Source organism: Cyprinus carpio, chromosome A5, assembly GCF_018340385.1.
Source record: "Cyprinus carpio isolate SPL01 chromosome A5, ASM1834038v1, whole genome shotgun sequence".
Lineage (NCBI taxonomy): Eukaryota > Metazoa > Chordata > Actinopteri > Cypriniformes > Cyprinidae > Cyprinus > Cyprinus carpio.
In genome coordinates, this window is record NC_056576.1 from 15222104 (window position 1) to 15239550 (window position 17447).

Genomic DNA, 17447 nt, shown 5'->3' on the forward strand with positions numbered 1-17447 from the left:
AAACATCAGGGACAGATTGATCTTCTGCAGAAAGTATAGTGAATCGACTGCTGAGGACTGGGGCAAAGTCATATTCTCAGATGAAGCCCCTTTCCGATTGTTTGGGGCATCTGGAAAAAGGCTTGTCCAGAGAAGAAAAGGTGAGCGCTACCATCAGTCCTGTGTCATGCCAACAGTAAAGCATCCTGACACCATTCATGTGTGGGGTTGCTTCTCATCCAAGGGAGTGGGCTCACTCACAATTCTGCCCAATAACGCAGCCATGAATAAAGAATGGTACCAAAACACCCTCCAACAGCAACTTTTTTCCAACAATCCAACAACATTTTTGGTGAAGAACAATGCATTTTCCAGCACGATGGAGCACCGTGCCATAAGGCAAAAGTGATAACTAAGTGGCTCGGGGACCAGAATGTTGAAATTTTGGGTCCATGGCCTGGAAACTCCCCAGATCTTAATCCCATTGAGAAATTGTGGTCAATTCTCAAGAGGCGGGTGGACAAACAAAAACCCACTAATTCTGACAAACTCCAAGAAGTTATTATGAAAGAATGGGTTGCTATCAGTTAGGATTTGGCCCAGAAGTTGATTGAGAGCATGCCCAGTCGAATTGCAGTGGTCCTGAAAAAGAAGGGCCAACACTGCAAATACTGACTCTTTGCATAAATGTCATGTAATTGTCAATAAAAGCCTTTGAAATGTATGAAGTGCTTGTAATTATATTTCAGTACATCACAGAAACAACTGAAACAAAGATCTAAAAGCAGTTTAGCAGCAAACTTTTTGAAAACTAATATTTATGTAATTCTCAAAACTTTTGGCCACGACTGTATATAAACACTTTTTAATAAATTTTTTTGTTACATTTTGAAGTTTTTTGCTGGACACTATATTTTATAGCCAAAGCTCCATAATATGCCACTGTACATTTACACAAATGCATGTGAAATGACTGCATTTGGTAATTAATTAGCTAATTGTGCTTAGAATATAGGACATATTATAGTGCTTTTGGGCAAATCTGTGCAAAATATTGATAAGCTGTTAATATAAGCTGTTAAATAACATGTTTCTTTATATTCACCAGCTCAGCTCAGGTGCATGGATTCATTTTATGTGATGGCCATCTAGTGTTTGAATAGATACATCACACACAGATTTTTTTTTTTTTTTTAGTGCTTGAAGTTATCTAAAAGCCAGAAAAATGAGGAGTAAAAATGAGCCTATCAGAGAAAATATGTGGATGTTTAAATGATAGTGGTAATGACATGGCTACAGGAGAAATATAATATAAATGTATAGATATCAGACAAGGAAGAAATAAGGAGAGCCTGATGTCAGGGTAACTAAATTATTATTGTGAAACAAGCACACAGCCTCTAACCAAGCAAGCGACACACATTCCCATAATGTCTTCCATTCCCAGGTTCAAAATGGCAACAAAAACTATTTTAGTTCGCATTTAACCTATATCTATAATTCAAAGTGACAAGTAGCATAGAGCATGTATCTCCAAGGTTATATTCTTCCATGATTATTCACTTAAATGGGCCAGTGTTGCTATAAAGCCAAACAACATCAGTAATAATTTTTCAGAGTGTGATGTTACATAAATAGGTACTTTGAGTTCCACAACTGGACAGAAAAGCCTAAAGTTGTATAATACATCAGAAAGAATATCTTCAATCTTTGCTAAGTGGAGCCTTGGCAATAGAACACACAAACACCCTGTCAGATACCCTCGGTACATAAGACAGATCACATATAATCACCAGCTTTTTTTGAAACTAAAGAAAGCAAATGGCTCATTATCGTCATGACCAAGAAGTGTTTGATTTTCACTGCCCACAACTGCACAGCATCCATCACAATAAAAACAATCTCTGCGGCTCTAACAAGCATATGATTTTTACATAATTAGAGCTTCTGGTGGGGACATAAGAGATACAAATGCAATGTAGCTCTATTAACGATTGTCATAATGTGTTCTATGCGTTAAAAATCAGTCTACAGTGTGTAAATAGTGAAATATGATATAGAAAAATAGGGGGTCATGCAAAATAAGTTCCATGTAACATCTTTGATAATGAAACAGCAAGTGTGCGGTCTGTGGAGATTAAAGGATGATATAGTGAGCTAGGAACATTCACTTCTGCCACTGTTTTAAATTGGCAGGGACTGCCATGCTCCCGAACTAAAACGGCTTGCAACTAGAGCTCATTAAAGAGACAGTTTTCACTCCATCATCCCTTCTGAATAACGATAAGGGTGCTTTGCTAGTCTTTACAGATTTCACCACAGATGCAGCACCCTGTTGGACCCTATTGATTGTGTAGTACATCTTCATCATTGGGACCTGAGAATCGAGCAGTTTTGGTGGCACTGGGTGTATGAAGCAGTGTTTGTTAAAATCTGTTCTCAAGGGAGATTTGTATTAATTTAAACTTTGTGAAAATTGTTTTGTTGGTTTACTGTATATATTTGTTTAGGTTAAAATGTTGCAAATTATTTTGATAATATATATATATATATATATATGTTGCAATGCTTAAAATCACACAATGACAGTCTCGATGAATGTCTAAGGATTTTGGGAATGGCCATTACGCTGATGATGAGTGAAAGAGAGACGGAATCCTAAAGCACCACATTCTCTGGAGAGGCTTTTTTTACTGCACAGCTGGTAAAAAAATGATTGGGATGCTTTTGTTTGGTGTTTCTCCTCATTTTTGTATGTTGTTGTATACATATCTCAACAAGAATTTTCTTCATTTTGACTCTAAATAAAATTAGTTCTATCTTTATGTATGTACGGAGCCCAGCACATGGCATGCAGGAAAAAATAGTAGGCTAAATCGTGCGCACAATTTACTAATTGGTTCCCTCAATGTACTAAAACGTGCACATGATTACTATTGTGTTTCCTCGATTTACTATTTTGTTCACTCTATTTATAAATTATGCGCACGATTTACTAATTTGTTCCCTCGATTTGCTAAATCTTGCACACGATTTAGCAAATCGAGGGAACGCAATAGTAAATCGAGGGAACGCAATAGTAATCGTGTGCACGTTTTAGTAAATCGTGCGCACAATTTAGTTATTTTTTCTTGCATGTCATGTGCGGGGCTCCGTATGTATGTTTATTTATGCATATATTAATAATGTCCTAAGCATTTATTGAGCCATCAAGCATTATTTTACACTGTATCACTGCTGATAATGGACCTGCCCTGAAACTGGCATATTAATCGATTCCTGTGTGTGTACAGTGTATGTCTAAGGATATTCATGTACGCGGCGCACGTTCAGATATATTTGTGTGCACACACACAAACGGATTGAAATACATAAACATATTGTGGAACATATTTTCCACACCACTGTTTTGTGGCAAGGAGGTAGTGACATGTAAACAGCAGTGTCTAGGTCAGAAAGTAATAAGATGCTGCTGTGAATTGCTTGCGTGTGTGTGTGTGTGTTTGCGTAGTACATGTGCATATGTATACTGAAGACCTGATTGTGTTGTGCAGATGTTGTATGATGCATGCTGAAGTTAAAATAAATGCAGCTGGTTAAGTGGTTGACTTTTACCCTAAGCTACACTCACTTATCACCAGTCTGAAAGAGTCCAGGGGTTTGACATGTGAATTTATAAATAGTTTGTTGGGGCTTGTCTGGTCACATCCATGAATGTGTCAATAACCTGTTTTCCCAGTGTGTGTTTGTGTGTTTTAAGGAAGTACAGTACATCTGTTAAGGGTGACATATCATGAAAATCTGACTTTTCCAAGTTTTAAGTGCTATAATCAGGTCCCCGGTGCATCTACCAGCCAAGTAAACACGAAAAAGATTAACCCAGTATTTTTGTTTTGGTAAGCCTTTTTCTGCAAGTGTCTGAAAAAACGAGCGCGTCAGATTTCAATCCCCTAGTAAAGTTGCAAGGGATCTCATTATAATATTACTGCCCCTTCATCTGTAAGTTTCCACACACGGTGCCGTCATTTTGATTTCGCAAGCGACAGCGGTGTACCCATTCTAACACCAATGCAAAAGTTTGAGCTAAACATTACTCACATGCTGTTACAGCCGTTTTCTGTCCGTGAGCTCTCAGAAAACCATATATCAAAAGTTTATACTAATATGGTTTATTCATTATTTATTCACTTCTAAACCTACCAATCTCCACACTCTATGTAGATCCAACCACGCCCCCTGGATCTTCTGTTCTGCAGTGAGGGGCTACTGTGTTTTTTAGTAGGTACCAGCTGTAATGGCCCAGCTCTATGCTGAAAAAGGGGGCGGGGAGCAGCAGCTCATTTGCATTTAAAGAGACAGGCAAGGAAAACAGCGTGTTTCTGCTTCCACTCAAAATAGACATTTTCAAAATGACATAATAAATTATCTGTGGGGTATTTTGAGCTGAAACTTCACAGAGACATTTTGGGGACACCAGAGACTTATATTACATATTGTAAAAAGGGGCATAATATGTCTCCTTTAAAAGATATTTCAGACATTCAGAAATATGCTCTTGTCAGGCTCATGCACTTAAGGCAGGCTTATTTATAGCATATTTCAAATACAATTCCAGTGGTGGATAAAGTACTTGAAAGCCACACTTAAGTAAAAGTATAGATATCTTACCAGAAAACGACTTAATGAGTTAAAATCACCATTTAGAATATTACTTGAGTAAAAGTATGTGATATTTATTGTACTTGAGTATGAAAAGTATTTTTTTTTTAAATATTAAACTTACGTAAGTATTGAAAGTACAAGTAAAATAAAAATAGAAAAGGAGCAAATAAATATATATATATATAAAAATGGTTCTATACACAGTTTGAGGAGCAAGATTGTGTTCAGTTTTAACTCTTTCTTCCATTTTGAATCTTTCGGTTAGCATAAGAGCCACTTCATCTGGTACAAAGATTCTTTCATTTCAACATAAGAAAACTGTTTTTGCAAAAATGGAATCTGAATCTGAAGTGGCATTTAGATTCATTTACACAGACTGTTCAGTGCAGCTCAGGGGACATGGATGCATTTAACCAGCAGTAACAAATGAATAAATAATGTTTGTTTTAAACATAAACCTTTGATTTAAAAGAAAAGATTTAAGACATGAAAAGATACTCAAAATGTGAAATTAAAGGCACCATAGGGGGCAGCAAGTCACTGTTAATGAGTGAGTCATTGAGATTAAATCGATTCATTCAAAAGGTTGATTCATTCAGGAATGAAACATTTGACTGTTTTAATAAGTGAGTCACTGAATCATTTGTTTATTCAGTAAGGAAACACCGTCTTGTTTATTGCTCAGTTTTGTAAAATAGTTTGGAAAAGTTTGGAAAACAGGCATCTAAAATATAACTTTATTTAACTATATAAACTTGTATCTTGCCTCTTGAATCCCATGCTTTCTGAAAGCGTTTTAATAGACTTAATCACACAGTGTATGCGTGTACTCTCTGGGTGTGTTTTTGTTTGGTGTTTTGATATATTTGATAATATCAGATCCCACATTGTTAAAAAAACACTTACGATATTAGCACAGATGATATCGTACACCCCAGCCTTGACTTGAGTGGAAAATGAAATCAAGCACGGTTGTGCAAACACTTGGACATGCACAAAGGTGTTTTTTTTTTTTTTTTTTTTTTAAGAGTCTTCACTTCACTTTCTGTGTCTGTGTTCTTCCAACTTTATTTTTTAGTAAGTAATGAATATGCTATGGGGAAATGTTTCAGAGGAAAAGGATACATTTTAATTAGGAAATATAGAGGACTAAAAGTGAAAGTTGACAGAAATATTAAAACCCGATTAAAACACATATTCTCCCAAAAGTAATTAAGTAGTGTAATGAAGTATTAATACTTTGTTATATTGCACCACTGTACAATTCAAATAGCAAAATGAAAGATGTCAAACTAATTAATTAATTAAATGAAAATAAATGTAATATTTAATATAATATTTTTGTAATATTTAGAATATTTTATTCAAAAATGTGTGTGTATATATATATATATATATATATATATATAAAATGTTATATAATATATTAATATAACAATATAATATTTCTTTATATACGTGAGTTCAGACAAAAAAAACGTGAAATTAGTAATTTTATCTAATAAATGAACTCATTTGATTTCCATCTTTAATATTTTTTTTCTAATATATTAAGACATATTTGTTGGGGGCATGAAAATTTACTGTATAGTAGAATGACCCTCCAGATGACACATGGTTATTGCTGTCACATAAATATGGTAAGCATGTGTATGGTGTCTTCATGCTCTCTCTGTTTAAATCCCACTCACTAAATCTCTGTATCTCTGGGAGCTTCTCGTCCTTGTTGTCAGATCTGATTGGAGGACAATCCTCTTTCCACATACCTGCACATTAAACGCAATCTCCCACTGACACTGGTAAACGGAGGTTGCTATGGAGACACACCTTGCCTTGAACAGTTGCATAATCTTCTCAGCATCTCAAGATACCTTGAGTGACAGGAGAACTCTGCATCCAAGGAAGAAGCAGGAAGAGGAGGAGCTTCCCACTCGGTGCGCTACTTAGTATTCCATCCAGATCTCTGTGGCATCTCTCACATCTGCATGGCCAGGTGATGCCTGTGGAGAGTGGGGATTGATTGTTGAGATTCATTATTACAATCTGATCCTCAGGGATGCCAACCTAGTGACTACAATGCACGATGGCCAACTCTTCTACTGCATTCTTTCCATTTCTGCCATACCATTTATTTGTTTAACTGCCTCAGGGAGATTTTTTCCCTAACACATTTTCAGAGACAATGGCAAACTGTATAACAAACCCTGTATTATTAAACCCATCCAATGGAGGGGAGCAGTTCAGTCCAATACACAGAAGAGACATTTTTTTTGTTCTTGCTCTCTCTCTCTCACTCTACTCCATTATCCTTCCGTTGGTCAATGCGTCATATGTTTGGAAAGGATGGAGTGTGTGGGAATGGAGGAGGAGGGGGCTTTAGAGGAAGAGAAAAGAGAGGGAATAGAGGAGAACCAGTCAGTACAAATAGAAGACATTGTGAGCGGATGCAGGGGAATCTTTCCTCTCAGTTTTTCCATTTGTGACCTGAAAGACCTAAAGCAAGAGAAAGATGTATTAAAATGAAAAGAACACAATCTGCTTTCTAATATTCCTCATCAATTCCAATGCTTTGCCTTCACAGCAACTCTCAACCTCATTCTGCTGCATGATCTGTTGTATCTTTGTTTTTCCATTTCTTTGTCAGTACATTCTATCATTCTTGTTGCTTCCTTCCATACATCTCTCTTTTTCCACTCCCCGCTCTCTCCTCTCTCTCTCTCTCTCTCTCTCTCTCTCTCTCTCTCTCTCTCTCTCTCCTTCTCTCCGGGTTCTTCAAGACAGTTCCGTTCTGCTGCTCTACATCACAGCTACTATTTCTCACTCTCCTCTCTTCCACTCAGCTTCGCTCCTCTTCTCTCTGCTTCTCTCCACTCATTCAGACCGCATGCTCCCAGTCATCTCTGGCACTGTTGGGTCTTTGTGGCCGGTGGAAGTGGACCCGGACACCCTGTATGGTCTGAAGGTGTTTTCCCGATCCAGTGGATCTGTGGGGAGGGGAGGGAGGGTAGGGAGGGCTTGCAGGTGAAGAGTGCTGTGTTGGGGAGAGAACAGGTTGCGTGTTTTTGCAACAGGGGCTGAGGAGGGTCATGCTTCATGAATTAAGTGGATTTCGGACTGAGACCTCTCGTGCATCACCGCCCCAATGTGGGGCCCTTTTCCGGACGGCGGGAACGTCCGGCCAGGAGCGATGAACCAGCTGGATGCTCCTCGGCCACTCAACTGGACCATACGGAAACTGTGCCATGCAGCCTTCCTTCCGTCTGTGCGCCTGCTTAAGGTACCCGTGGGATGGGCGAATGGGGGAGGAAAGAGACAATAAAAGAAAAATGCTTAGGACATATTCTTTTTGGCTTGTACTGATTGAATTAGTTGTTAAAAATCTGAAAAACTGTGACTAGATATAAGGAGAAAGCTCTTTTTAAAGAAGATTTTGAGTTTAACTGATACATAAACCCTCATCATATGAGTACAATGACCTATGGGATTGATTCTCTCTAAAGCATTTTCATCCGCTCGGAAATTCAGTGCTTCATAAGAGCTTTTTCTTGCAGTGCGCTGAAGCAGCTAACTTGTCTGTCTTATTTGATATTGACATGTACTCCGCTCATGTGGAAGTATATTGTCAGAGTCTGAAATGTTGAGGTCTCGCAGCTAAATAAAAAATTGCATTTTTGATAAAATATTTAGAGTAATGTATTATTGGTTACCCACAAATCACTTAACTTGTGTATGCTTTACATTACAAGTATAGTTTTTGACATGAATCAGAAACTTATCAGTTGTATGTTAGAAAATTATCATTACCTTTGTTGTGATATTTTACACAGAGGTGTTAGCTAATAGGTAGTAATAAAGCTTTACCACACACTTGGGACCATGATAGATTCTTTATGAGAAGGAAAGCTCCAGAGAGATCTCTTCCGGTGGTATAGTAATGTATCCCAGTTATTAAATGCAATTTCTTCTTGTATTATAGTCAGTGATGTTATATTATAAATTTTCTGCTTGTGTTATAGTAATAGGACAGTGTAGACCGTTCACAAACAGTGCTTAGATTCGTTTAGCACTCTCAAGAGTCAAATCCTCCCCAGGTCATGACTCAGTGTTATGAGTGGATCATTATGTTCTTGGTTCAGTGTTTCTGTTCTGGAGGTGTAGTAGAGAGAATTGTTACAGCATGTCGTGAGCTGCTTTTCGCACTGGCTGTGAAATGCAGAGGACTGGATCTTATTCAGGGTTTCGAGACAAAAGAAATGACTAAAGAGTTATTGGCTCCTAAAGTGAAATATTAAGGAGCCAAATGACTTTTAGCTGAAAAGGTAGAGATTCACATGATGAAGATAGTTGTTCAGAAATGCTTTAGTTCACTGAGTGACTTTCTTTCAGCTACAGTCACTCCTCTGTGTAGTGATGAAGGTGTGTTTTTGTAGGTAGACGATGACAATTTAAGTTGTTTTCTATTTGTATTTAGTATACTTTTAGTATACTGATTGTTTTGTGTCATATAAAATAAATACAATTAAAAGTGTAGGCTCTTGTGCAGGTTCACCCACACAAAGTTCTATTCTAGCTAGAACAACTGGGTCTCATATCTTGAACAATAAAATTGTTTCTAAAACATTTCTTTTAAAGGAATAGCATTATTAATTGATTTCAGTAACAAAATTTATGAATATGTTGTGAATATTTATCTTTAATTTTATGTCGTATGAACAATAGTAGGTCATATGACAATGGATTACATTCATGCTATAAAACATTGTTTTTAACTATCACAAAGTAATTACTTGTGCAAAAGAAGGACTCACTATGAGCATGTGATTTCTGACACAAACCAACGCCTACATTGCAGGTTTCCGGTTCACTAACCAAAAAATGGTGTTTAGGGAGGGAATCAGGGTTCTAAACAATTCACTAAGTGTGCCTGATTCAATCCGCTAACTCACAAGTGAGTTTGATGTTGCTTCATGAATCCTTTTGCATTCATTCCTTTAAAAAGAACCCCTTTATTCAAAAGAACGTAATGGGTTGCAATCTGTTGGGAGCAATTTGGAATTTGTTTCTACTCCTGATCAATGTGAGACATATCAGCTTGTCCTGTGTTAATTGTTGCAGGAAACACTCGGGTACTGATTTGTGATGCAACCACAAAAATGGACGCGGACAAAACTTTTCATGTGAGGTCTAGTTGTAATGTATAGACTCAAAATAAAACAATTAAACTTTGCTGGAACTTTGCTGTTTTTCATAGCTGTATGTATGTAGTAAACATGGTCTCTTTGCTTGTAAATTGTAAGAGTATGAGATGTGCTTGTGTTTTGCATAATGCATTCTATTGCTGAGTTACATAACGATTGTGGGCGGGAATTTAGATTGATTATGGTGTACCAATGCAGCATATTTGACCTATGAATTGAATTTAAGGAGAAAGTTTTAGATTACACAGGGGTTAGAGAGCAGATGTAGTTTCAACTGCAGTTGTTCTGTGTAGGTAACTGACGAGAGGAGTTGATGATTACAGGTTGGAAAGACTGATGCCCTACATATGAGATTATCTCAGCGATGACTAAACAGCCGTATGTTTGTCCAGCTCTGCTGAGGTGTAGTTTGTCAACAGAACACTAAGGATGTTGATGGGTATTTCACTGTTTGTGCATGTAATCCTATGTTTGTGAGCATGTGTATGTGTGTGCTTGTGTGTGCGTGAGGTCCAATGGCATAGCAAACCATCAACCCTTCAGATATAATGAAAATACCCAAGAGCAAATGAAGGTCTGTGACTGATGTGGCTCTGTCTGTCATCGCACTTTAGCTAATCTAATTTGCTGATGCCTTCGTCGGTTGTCAGGGAACACTGGTAATGAATCAGATGCTTAGACAGGTTGCACCAATTTCACATGGTTTGTATTCACGAGTGTTTGTAGAAGTGGATATGTAGAAGTACAGTCTCCCCTTATTTTGGTTTTGACCAATTTCACATGGTTTGTATTCACGAGTGTTTGTAGAAGTGGATATGTAGTTTTTTTTGTATTCACGAGTGTTTGTAGAAGTGGATATGTAGAAGTACAGTCTCCCCTTATGCAACACAATAGAATAATTTTTTAGTGTCTTCATAAGTTTATATAAGAAAAAAAAGACAGAATTATTAAAATATTAGTGCATATATATATATTAAAGATATAGTTGCCATACAATAGCATTGTGTGAAGAACAGATGAAATTTAGATCATTATTCATAGAAGATAGTATCCTTTACTGCAACTTTCCAGTTTTATTTTCCAGCCTGCATATTCAAACTGGAATATTGTGTTTCTATACAAAACATGCAAAACCAGTTTCATTTAGGTGTTAATGATGTCAAACCTGTCACAGTGTGGTATAACCTTTTAAACCATATGAGATCAGCAATGAGATTTTATCATATAGCTTTGGAATCCAGCACATAATATTATGTTTATATGGTCCTTTTTGTCGTTTGTTTGGAGCTTGAGAGCTGTGGTCACTGTAAACTTTCACATGGAAAAGATTTGCATAGGGTTACTTCAATTTATGTGATATTTTTAAAGATTTGCATAGGGTTACTTCAATTTATGTGATATTTTTACTGTTTGAACTATGTCTGGTTGTGTGTAGGACTCAAAAAAATCTATAGTAATGGAGAGAGAAAAAGAGTATCTATGATTTATCTTAATTGTTGTTTTTGCAGGATACAGCAGTGTGCTGGATTTTTTTTTTCTTCTTCAATTTATGTGATATTTTTACTGAGAAGTTTATATTTGACATTAACCAGACAGTAAAGTTGATTGCTGATCTGTCTATTAAGATGCAAATGGATGTAGCGATGCAACACTTCCTCCCCAAACAAGCATTTCTGTGTGTCTGCAGGTGTCTGTGTTCTCAGCAGGGGATAGAGACAGTGATCTATGTGCTGTATAGCAAGGAGAGAAATTTGACCATATTTTGTGTGTGTGTGTTTGTGTTTAATGTGCTTTCTGGTCTAACAACTGTTGCATAATTTGCACAAAATGTTTATGTAAAGTTTTAGAACAGATTTCATGATTCATTTAGCAATTGTGTGCAAGTTGATTAGATTGTCCTCAACGGCTTAGTATATTGTTTAAAGACATCTGCCAATTATATGATAATTAAGATGAATTAGATATAGGGGCATGCTCTGCAACAGTGAAAGCGACAAAGAGAAAATACTGAGTGGAAAAAATACATGCATGTATATATATACATACTAAATAGGTACCCAGACTGCTCCCAGGGGCATGCTCTGCAACAGTGAAAGCGATAGTTACATTTTTTGCTGAGGTTGACATTTTTATGTTTATGTATGTACATGTTATTATTTAAAAATGTGCATGTAATGCCTTTTTTCCTGATAGTTTTGTGATCATAAATTTTTCTTTATGCTGACATAATAAACTGAGACCGCATCAGAGTTTTAGAGGAAAAGCAGTCCTCATCTTGCTAAAAGCAGCTCCAGTTGTAGCAGCATGAGAGAAATCGAAAATGACAGAGACGTGTGAGTAAAAGTGCAGAAAAGCAGTGTCTGTTTTGTGCACAACTTGAACAAACTACATCAGGTAAAGCTGTTAGCTGTGTTGATATAAGCAATATCGTTAAACGTTCGCCTTTATAATCAATAATAATTGATTATCAAGAGCTCTAGTCTAAATGCTGTGTTCTGTTAATGCATGAACATAATATTTGTATTGCACTTGCCATCCAAAAATCACAATAAAATTTGTAATATGTTACCTTTTAATAAACAAAGTATCCGCTTTAAAATTCTGCCAAATTCATAAAATAAATACAATAAATACAGTTTTGGTATTTTCGATCTTTTACCAAAGTTCAAGCTGCACATAAACCCATTATATATTTCTCTTTACTACGAAATAAACATGAATGGACATTAAAAGGTATATTATAAGATAGACTACAATGCAACTTACTGAAATGTCTCATGTAATCGCTCATTTAGTGTTTCAAACTGTGGAAAACTAGTATGATAAGAAAGCATGCAAGGAGCTAAAGATAAAATTCAACACCTCATATAAAATCGCATGTTACTAATGAACAGACTGGATGTGTGCAAGTGATGCTGACATACTTATGGGCCTGATATTGGCACAGATTCTGTGTAATAAACAATTCTTTGTGATTGTATATAGTTCTCAATTTGGAAAAGACGTTTAGTTCCCATTTTAAGTGATCCTTAGTTCCCAGGACATCTACAATATATATATTAAAATGCTAATAAAGACGAGAAAAGATGAGACATAAACACATGACAGTATGACTGAAATGTTTGAATGAATAATATGAATGAATGAATAAATAAATGATTAAATGATTAAAAACCATTTATTCTGTGGCACTTAAAAAATAATTTGGCTCCTCATTTTGTTTCTTTTTTTTTTTTTTTTTTCTGGAGCCCTACATACATACTGTATATATTATTCATGTGTTTCATGTTAACTTGTGGCTACCCCTGTGAAAGTGAGACAGATGTGTTTGTATGTGGTATTTATCCTGTGAACTTGATTCTTCTTTCTAGTTTCTTACTACTTAATATTTCCTTAAATTTTGTGGCAAAACTATTTCCTTTATCTTGCAATGCTTCATGAATGAACTTTTATATGTCCTACATATTTCTTATATTCACTAGCCTGAATCAACTCATTATGTCAAATAAGCTATTCAGCCTGCATAGGACTGAATATTTAATTGTCACGTTCAAATATTAATTGTCAGTTTACTTTAAATTATGTATTACCATTTGCATTAATATTTAAGATTACACGAGTTACATTACTATCAGTATTAAGAAAATACTTAATCCACTCTGTGATGAGCCCAGTCTAAAGACAAATGCAGTCCTGCTTTCCTCATAGTGCAAAAGAAGAGTGAAACCACAAATCACTACAGCACATATCCTCAGGGTTGGTGGCAGGTGTTGGGACTACAGTATACTGTATATTGAATATTATCTCAGTGACACACTCGGACAATCTCATCTCTCTCATTCTATCTCTCTGTGGCTCACTCTTGTGTCTCTTTTTCTCTCTTTGTACTAAAGCGTATTTACTTTAATATACTTACTGTGTGGAAAAGGAATGATGTAGTGATGAAAAAGACCAGTTTTAAATTCTGCTGTACACTGAAATTCAGTACTTATTCTTTAGAGAATCAGTGACCACACAAATAGCTTCCAAAAGAAAATACTCAAAAGGATTAAGCCACACCACACAAACAAATTTTTCATACACTGACAACTCAGCAACTTGTATTTAGAGATGTATTACTCAGTTAAATTAATTCATTCCTGTACAAGACATGGCAATAAATGCATTAGCTCCTTAACAAGCCGAATCCAAGTAAATCTTTGTCAAGTTTCCATTTTTCATTTCATTTGCGCATTTACTTTGTCTTTTCTTTTTTTTTCTTTTTTTCAAAAATGTAATTAATGTGAATTTTATTCAAAAACTTATCTTAATTTTTCTCTTTGGTTTTGAATGTATGGTGAATTGAAAATACACCTTTCACTTTGTCTTTTCTCCACCTTATTCTTCTTACAATTTGTCAGACACTGAGGAATTAAAATTGTTTTGGGGATTTGTGTGTGTGTGTGTGTGTGTGTGTGTGTGTGTGTGTGTGTGTGTGTGTGTGTGTGTCTGTGTGTGTGTGTGTGTGTGATGAAATTTATGTAAACTGCTGATTACAGCAAACTCGTGCAAATATAAAAGTGGGCATCTCTTTATTTGTGGTTGTAATGGCAGGAAGACTGATGCCTTGTAATAAGAGAATGTTGAAAACTGTATAATGTTTATGCATCTAGACTTATGCAAAATTTGCAGCTGTAATTTTGGGTAAGTGGAGTTTAACATAATAGTCACTGCTGTTAATGTACTGAGGGCATTTTTGGTGGTGTATCGTCTCACGAGGTATTCAATAAATTTATTATAAATAATTCACAGGGTCTTTAATGAGCTCAGGTAGGACTGCTGCTCTGATTTCAGTAACATTATTATATTCAGTTAATTGTATGGGAAGGTGGGCAGCTCATCACTGGCAGCATTGCATTCATCATTATTCGCTCAATCAACATAAAAGACATAAAAGCATGGTAAATCTTACCATAAAGATACTTGAATAGTGACTTTTTGAAGCACTGGCTTTTGATCACAGAGACCTTGGACGACAAAAACCTTCCTTTGATAAATGATGCATGGGTTTTAACTGCAAGTCCAAGCGATAAGATCTTCATCTCTAAATAAATCAAATTTGCATTGCTTGAATTAGCTGTGATTGCACAGATTGCACAGTAGAAAAATAACACTAACATCTTCAAATAAGGCACATCTATCTGACTTAGTGGTTCAGAAAATGTCTATTAAAAGCTTGGACAATTCTTGTGTATTGTGATATTTATTCTTTTGAATATTAATATATCTATTAATATATCGTCTATCATCACTTAAAAAACAAAAACAAAAAAACAATCGGGAATAAATATTCTATGATTTCTCATGAGAAAGCCATTAGAATTCATTTCAGAGGTTTCCTTTTAAACTAATTTTGGTTTGAAATAAATGAGCACCATGTGCTTTTATTTACATAGTCTTGAATGGAGGACAAAAAAAAAACCTTCCATCACCAAGCAGCTCCTCCTGGTTTCTTGCTATTTCCCTGGAAACTTTCACTGTTTCAGTGATGAGGTGAAATGGGACAACCTTCCCTCCCTCTTTCTAAATGGAGGATTTGGAATTAGCTTCCCTCAATGGCCAAATCATGAATGGGCTCTGAACGGGACCTGCCCTTTGAAGTTGGGCAGAAGTAATAAGCTTCCCTCGTCTTTAAAATGTGCTGTAAAATGTGCTGCATAGCCATGTCAAAGATGTATGCAATGAGACTCATAGGAATGGAAATTACTTTTCATCTTTTTTCCTTTGCTCTTGTCTTTGTGCTTGCAAATGGTCTCTGGGTGCCTGATCCGATCAAGTATATCCTCCTCATGTGTGCTTTAATATGCCTTGTCAGCACATTTGATAAGTGTGTGGCAGTCTTACACACCTTGTGAGTGTGTGTCCATTTACGCTGTACAATTTGTGTGGCCAGAATAAATTGAATGTTTAAACAGAAAATGAGAGTGGAACCAAGGGCTATTTTCAGGAACCCCTCTCTTTCTTATACTTATATATTGTGTGTGTGTGTGTGTACTCACACACAGTCCCCACATTTCAGATTTAATGGATATTGGACCAGTGCTCCAGTTTCTTTTTCATTCTTTAAAGTGAGCTATTTCTGTCTCCTCACCCCTGAGTCCCAGAACCAGCCCTCCACCACAGCTGTCCCCTGCTCACCACACCTCTTTTTCACTCAATCACTCAATCCCTGTCCTTCCATGTCCTTGATTTATTCATTAATTTATCCTCCTTATGAAGCTGAGCCACATGTTATCACGTTTGTCTGCAGTGTGAATGATAAGACGTGTCTGCATATGTCCCAGCCCAGCTTAGAATAGCTTCCACTGTTTCAGGAATAGAAACACATGGGGTTTCACCATGTCTGCTAACAAATACCTGCTTCACACCTCATGAAACTTTAAGTTCCCATCTGAACTCTAAAGCTACTGTAAACACAACTGTGAGCAAAGGGCATTACTGGATTGTTTCACTGTGACAGCATAGAGAGCTTGTGTTTATCTACTGTATCTCTGTTGTATCCTTTAATCTATTGTTCCCTCAAACTATTATTCTTTCTATATCTCTATCTATCGTTGTATCAATCACTCTTGTTCTGCTCATTTGTTTATGTCTATCAATCTATACAAGGCTCTGGGATAGTCTTCATCCTACATATTAGATCTTTCCCTTCTATTTCTGTTAAAATTCTCTGAAGATCCATTTTTATTCTTTATATTTTAATTCTTTTTGAGGTGGTAAAATTTTCACGTGTCCATTTGGTCCATCTATTGTTCTATCTGTCTGTCTTTCTATCTGTCTTTTTGACATTTAATTCACATACTTGGTATTTCCAACCACGTTCCAACCAGTATCCTGCATAATCATAAATGGATGGAATCCCGGCTTGTGACACCTTTGTAGTGTAAATTCAGCTCTAAAACAACAATCCTTAAAAATAACACAAATATGTGTATTTGTGCATTTATAGCCCATGGACATGTGTAAATTTATGTATTAATTTTAATGTACAGTATGTGCAGGCTAGATGTGTGTCCATCATAGTACTCCTGTATTTGTGGGTATTAGTTTGAAGCTGAATGCAATATAATCTTGACACATGTAAGTGGAATCTTCCCAGTCAGTGCAGAGCTAGTGGCACTGAACCATTACAGTCCAATGACACAAGACCGAAAAACAGCTGACAATGAAGGCATTTCCTTGATCCATTTTTAGTATTAATTTCCTCTTTATTTTCAGAGGATCCAAAACATCAGCATTATGGGAGATTTTGAGAAACTGAAACACTATTTTTGGTATTCTGTTTGCTGAGGCACATAAATTTCACTCTTCACCTTTAAATGTATATTTAGTCAGTATCAGCGGTGCATCATATCATATGGAATCATATGGAATCATCTTTAATAATGAATGCACCAATTGAGGTCAAATGTTCTTGCTTAGCATCAGGATTGTGGTCTCAACCTGTGAGGAAACCTGTGTATTTGATCAATAAAACTATAATATGTTTTTTTCTGGACATGTTTCTCATATGCTCCCCTAGCAACTTACATCCTCATCATTCACCGCCACATTCATATCAGCTGCTTA

General features: G+C 36.2%; 1 protein-coding gene across 14 annotated transcripts in view; it reads left to right on the forward strand.

Annotated features, from left to right (window-relative positions):
• Positions 1-17447, forward strand: part of LOC109079703 (transient receptor potential cation channel subfamily M member 3-like) — a 126436-nt gene that overhangs the window by 20410 nt on the left and 88579 nt on the right. For 3 of the 14 annotated variants that reach the window (XM_042754803.1, XM_042754826.1, XM_042754822.1), the window contains exon 1: positions 7411-7918. The exons of 8 other annotated variants lie outside the window; for them this stretch is intronic. In XM_042754803.1, coding sequence (XP_042610737.1) covers positions 7784-7918 — 135 coding nt within the window. In that variant the 5' untranslated portion in view covers positions 7411-7783. Of the gene's footprint in view, positions 1-7409; positions 7919-17447 lie in introns of those variants that run through there. 3 more of the 14 variants (XM_042754812.1, XM_042754829.1, XM_042754806.1) reach the window with 2 other exon arrangements.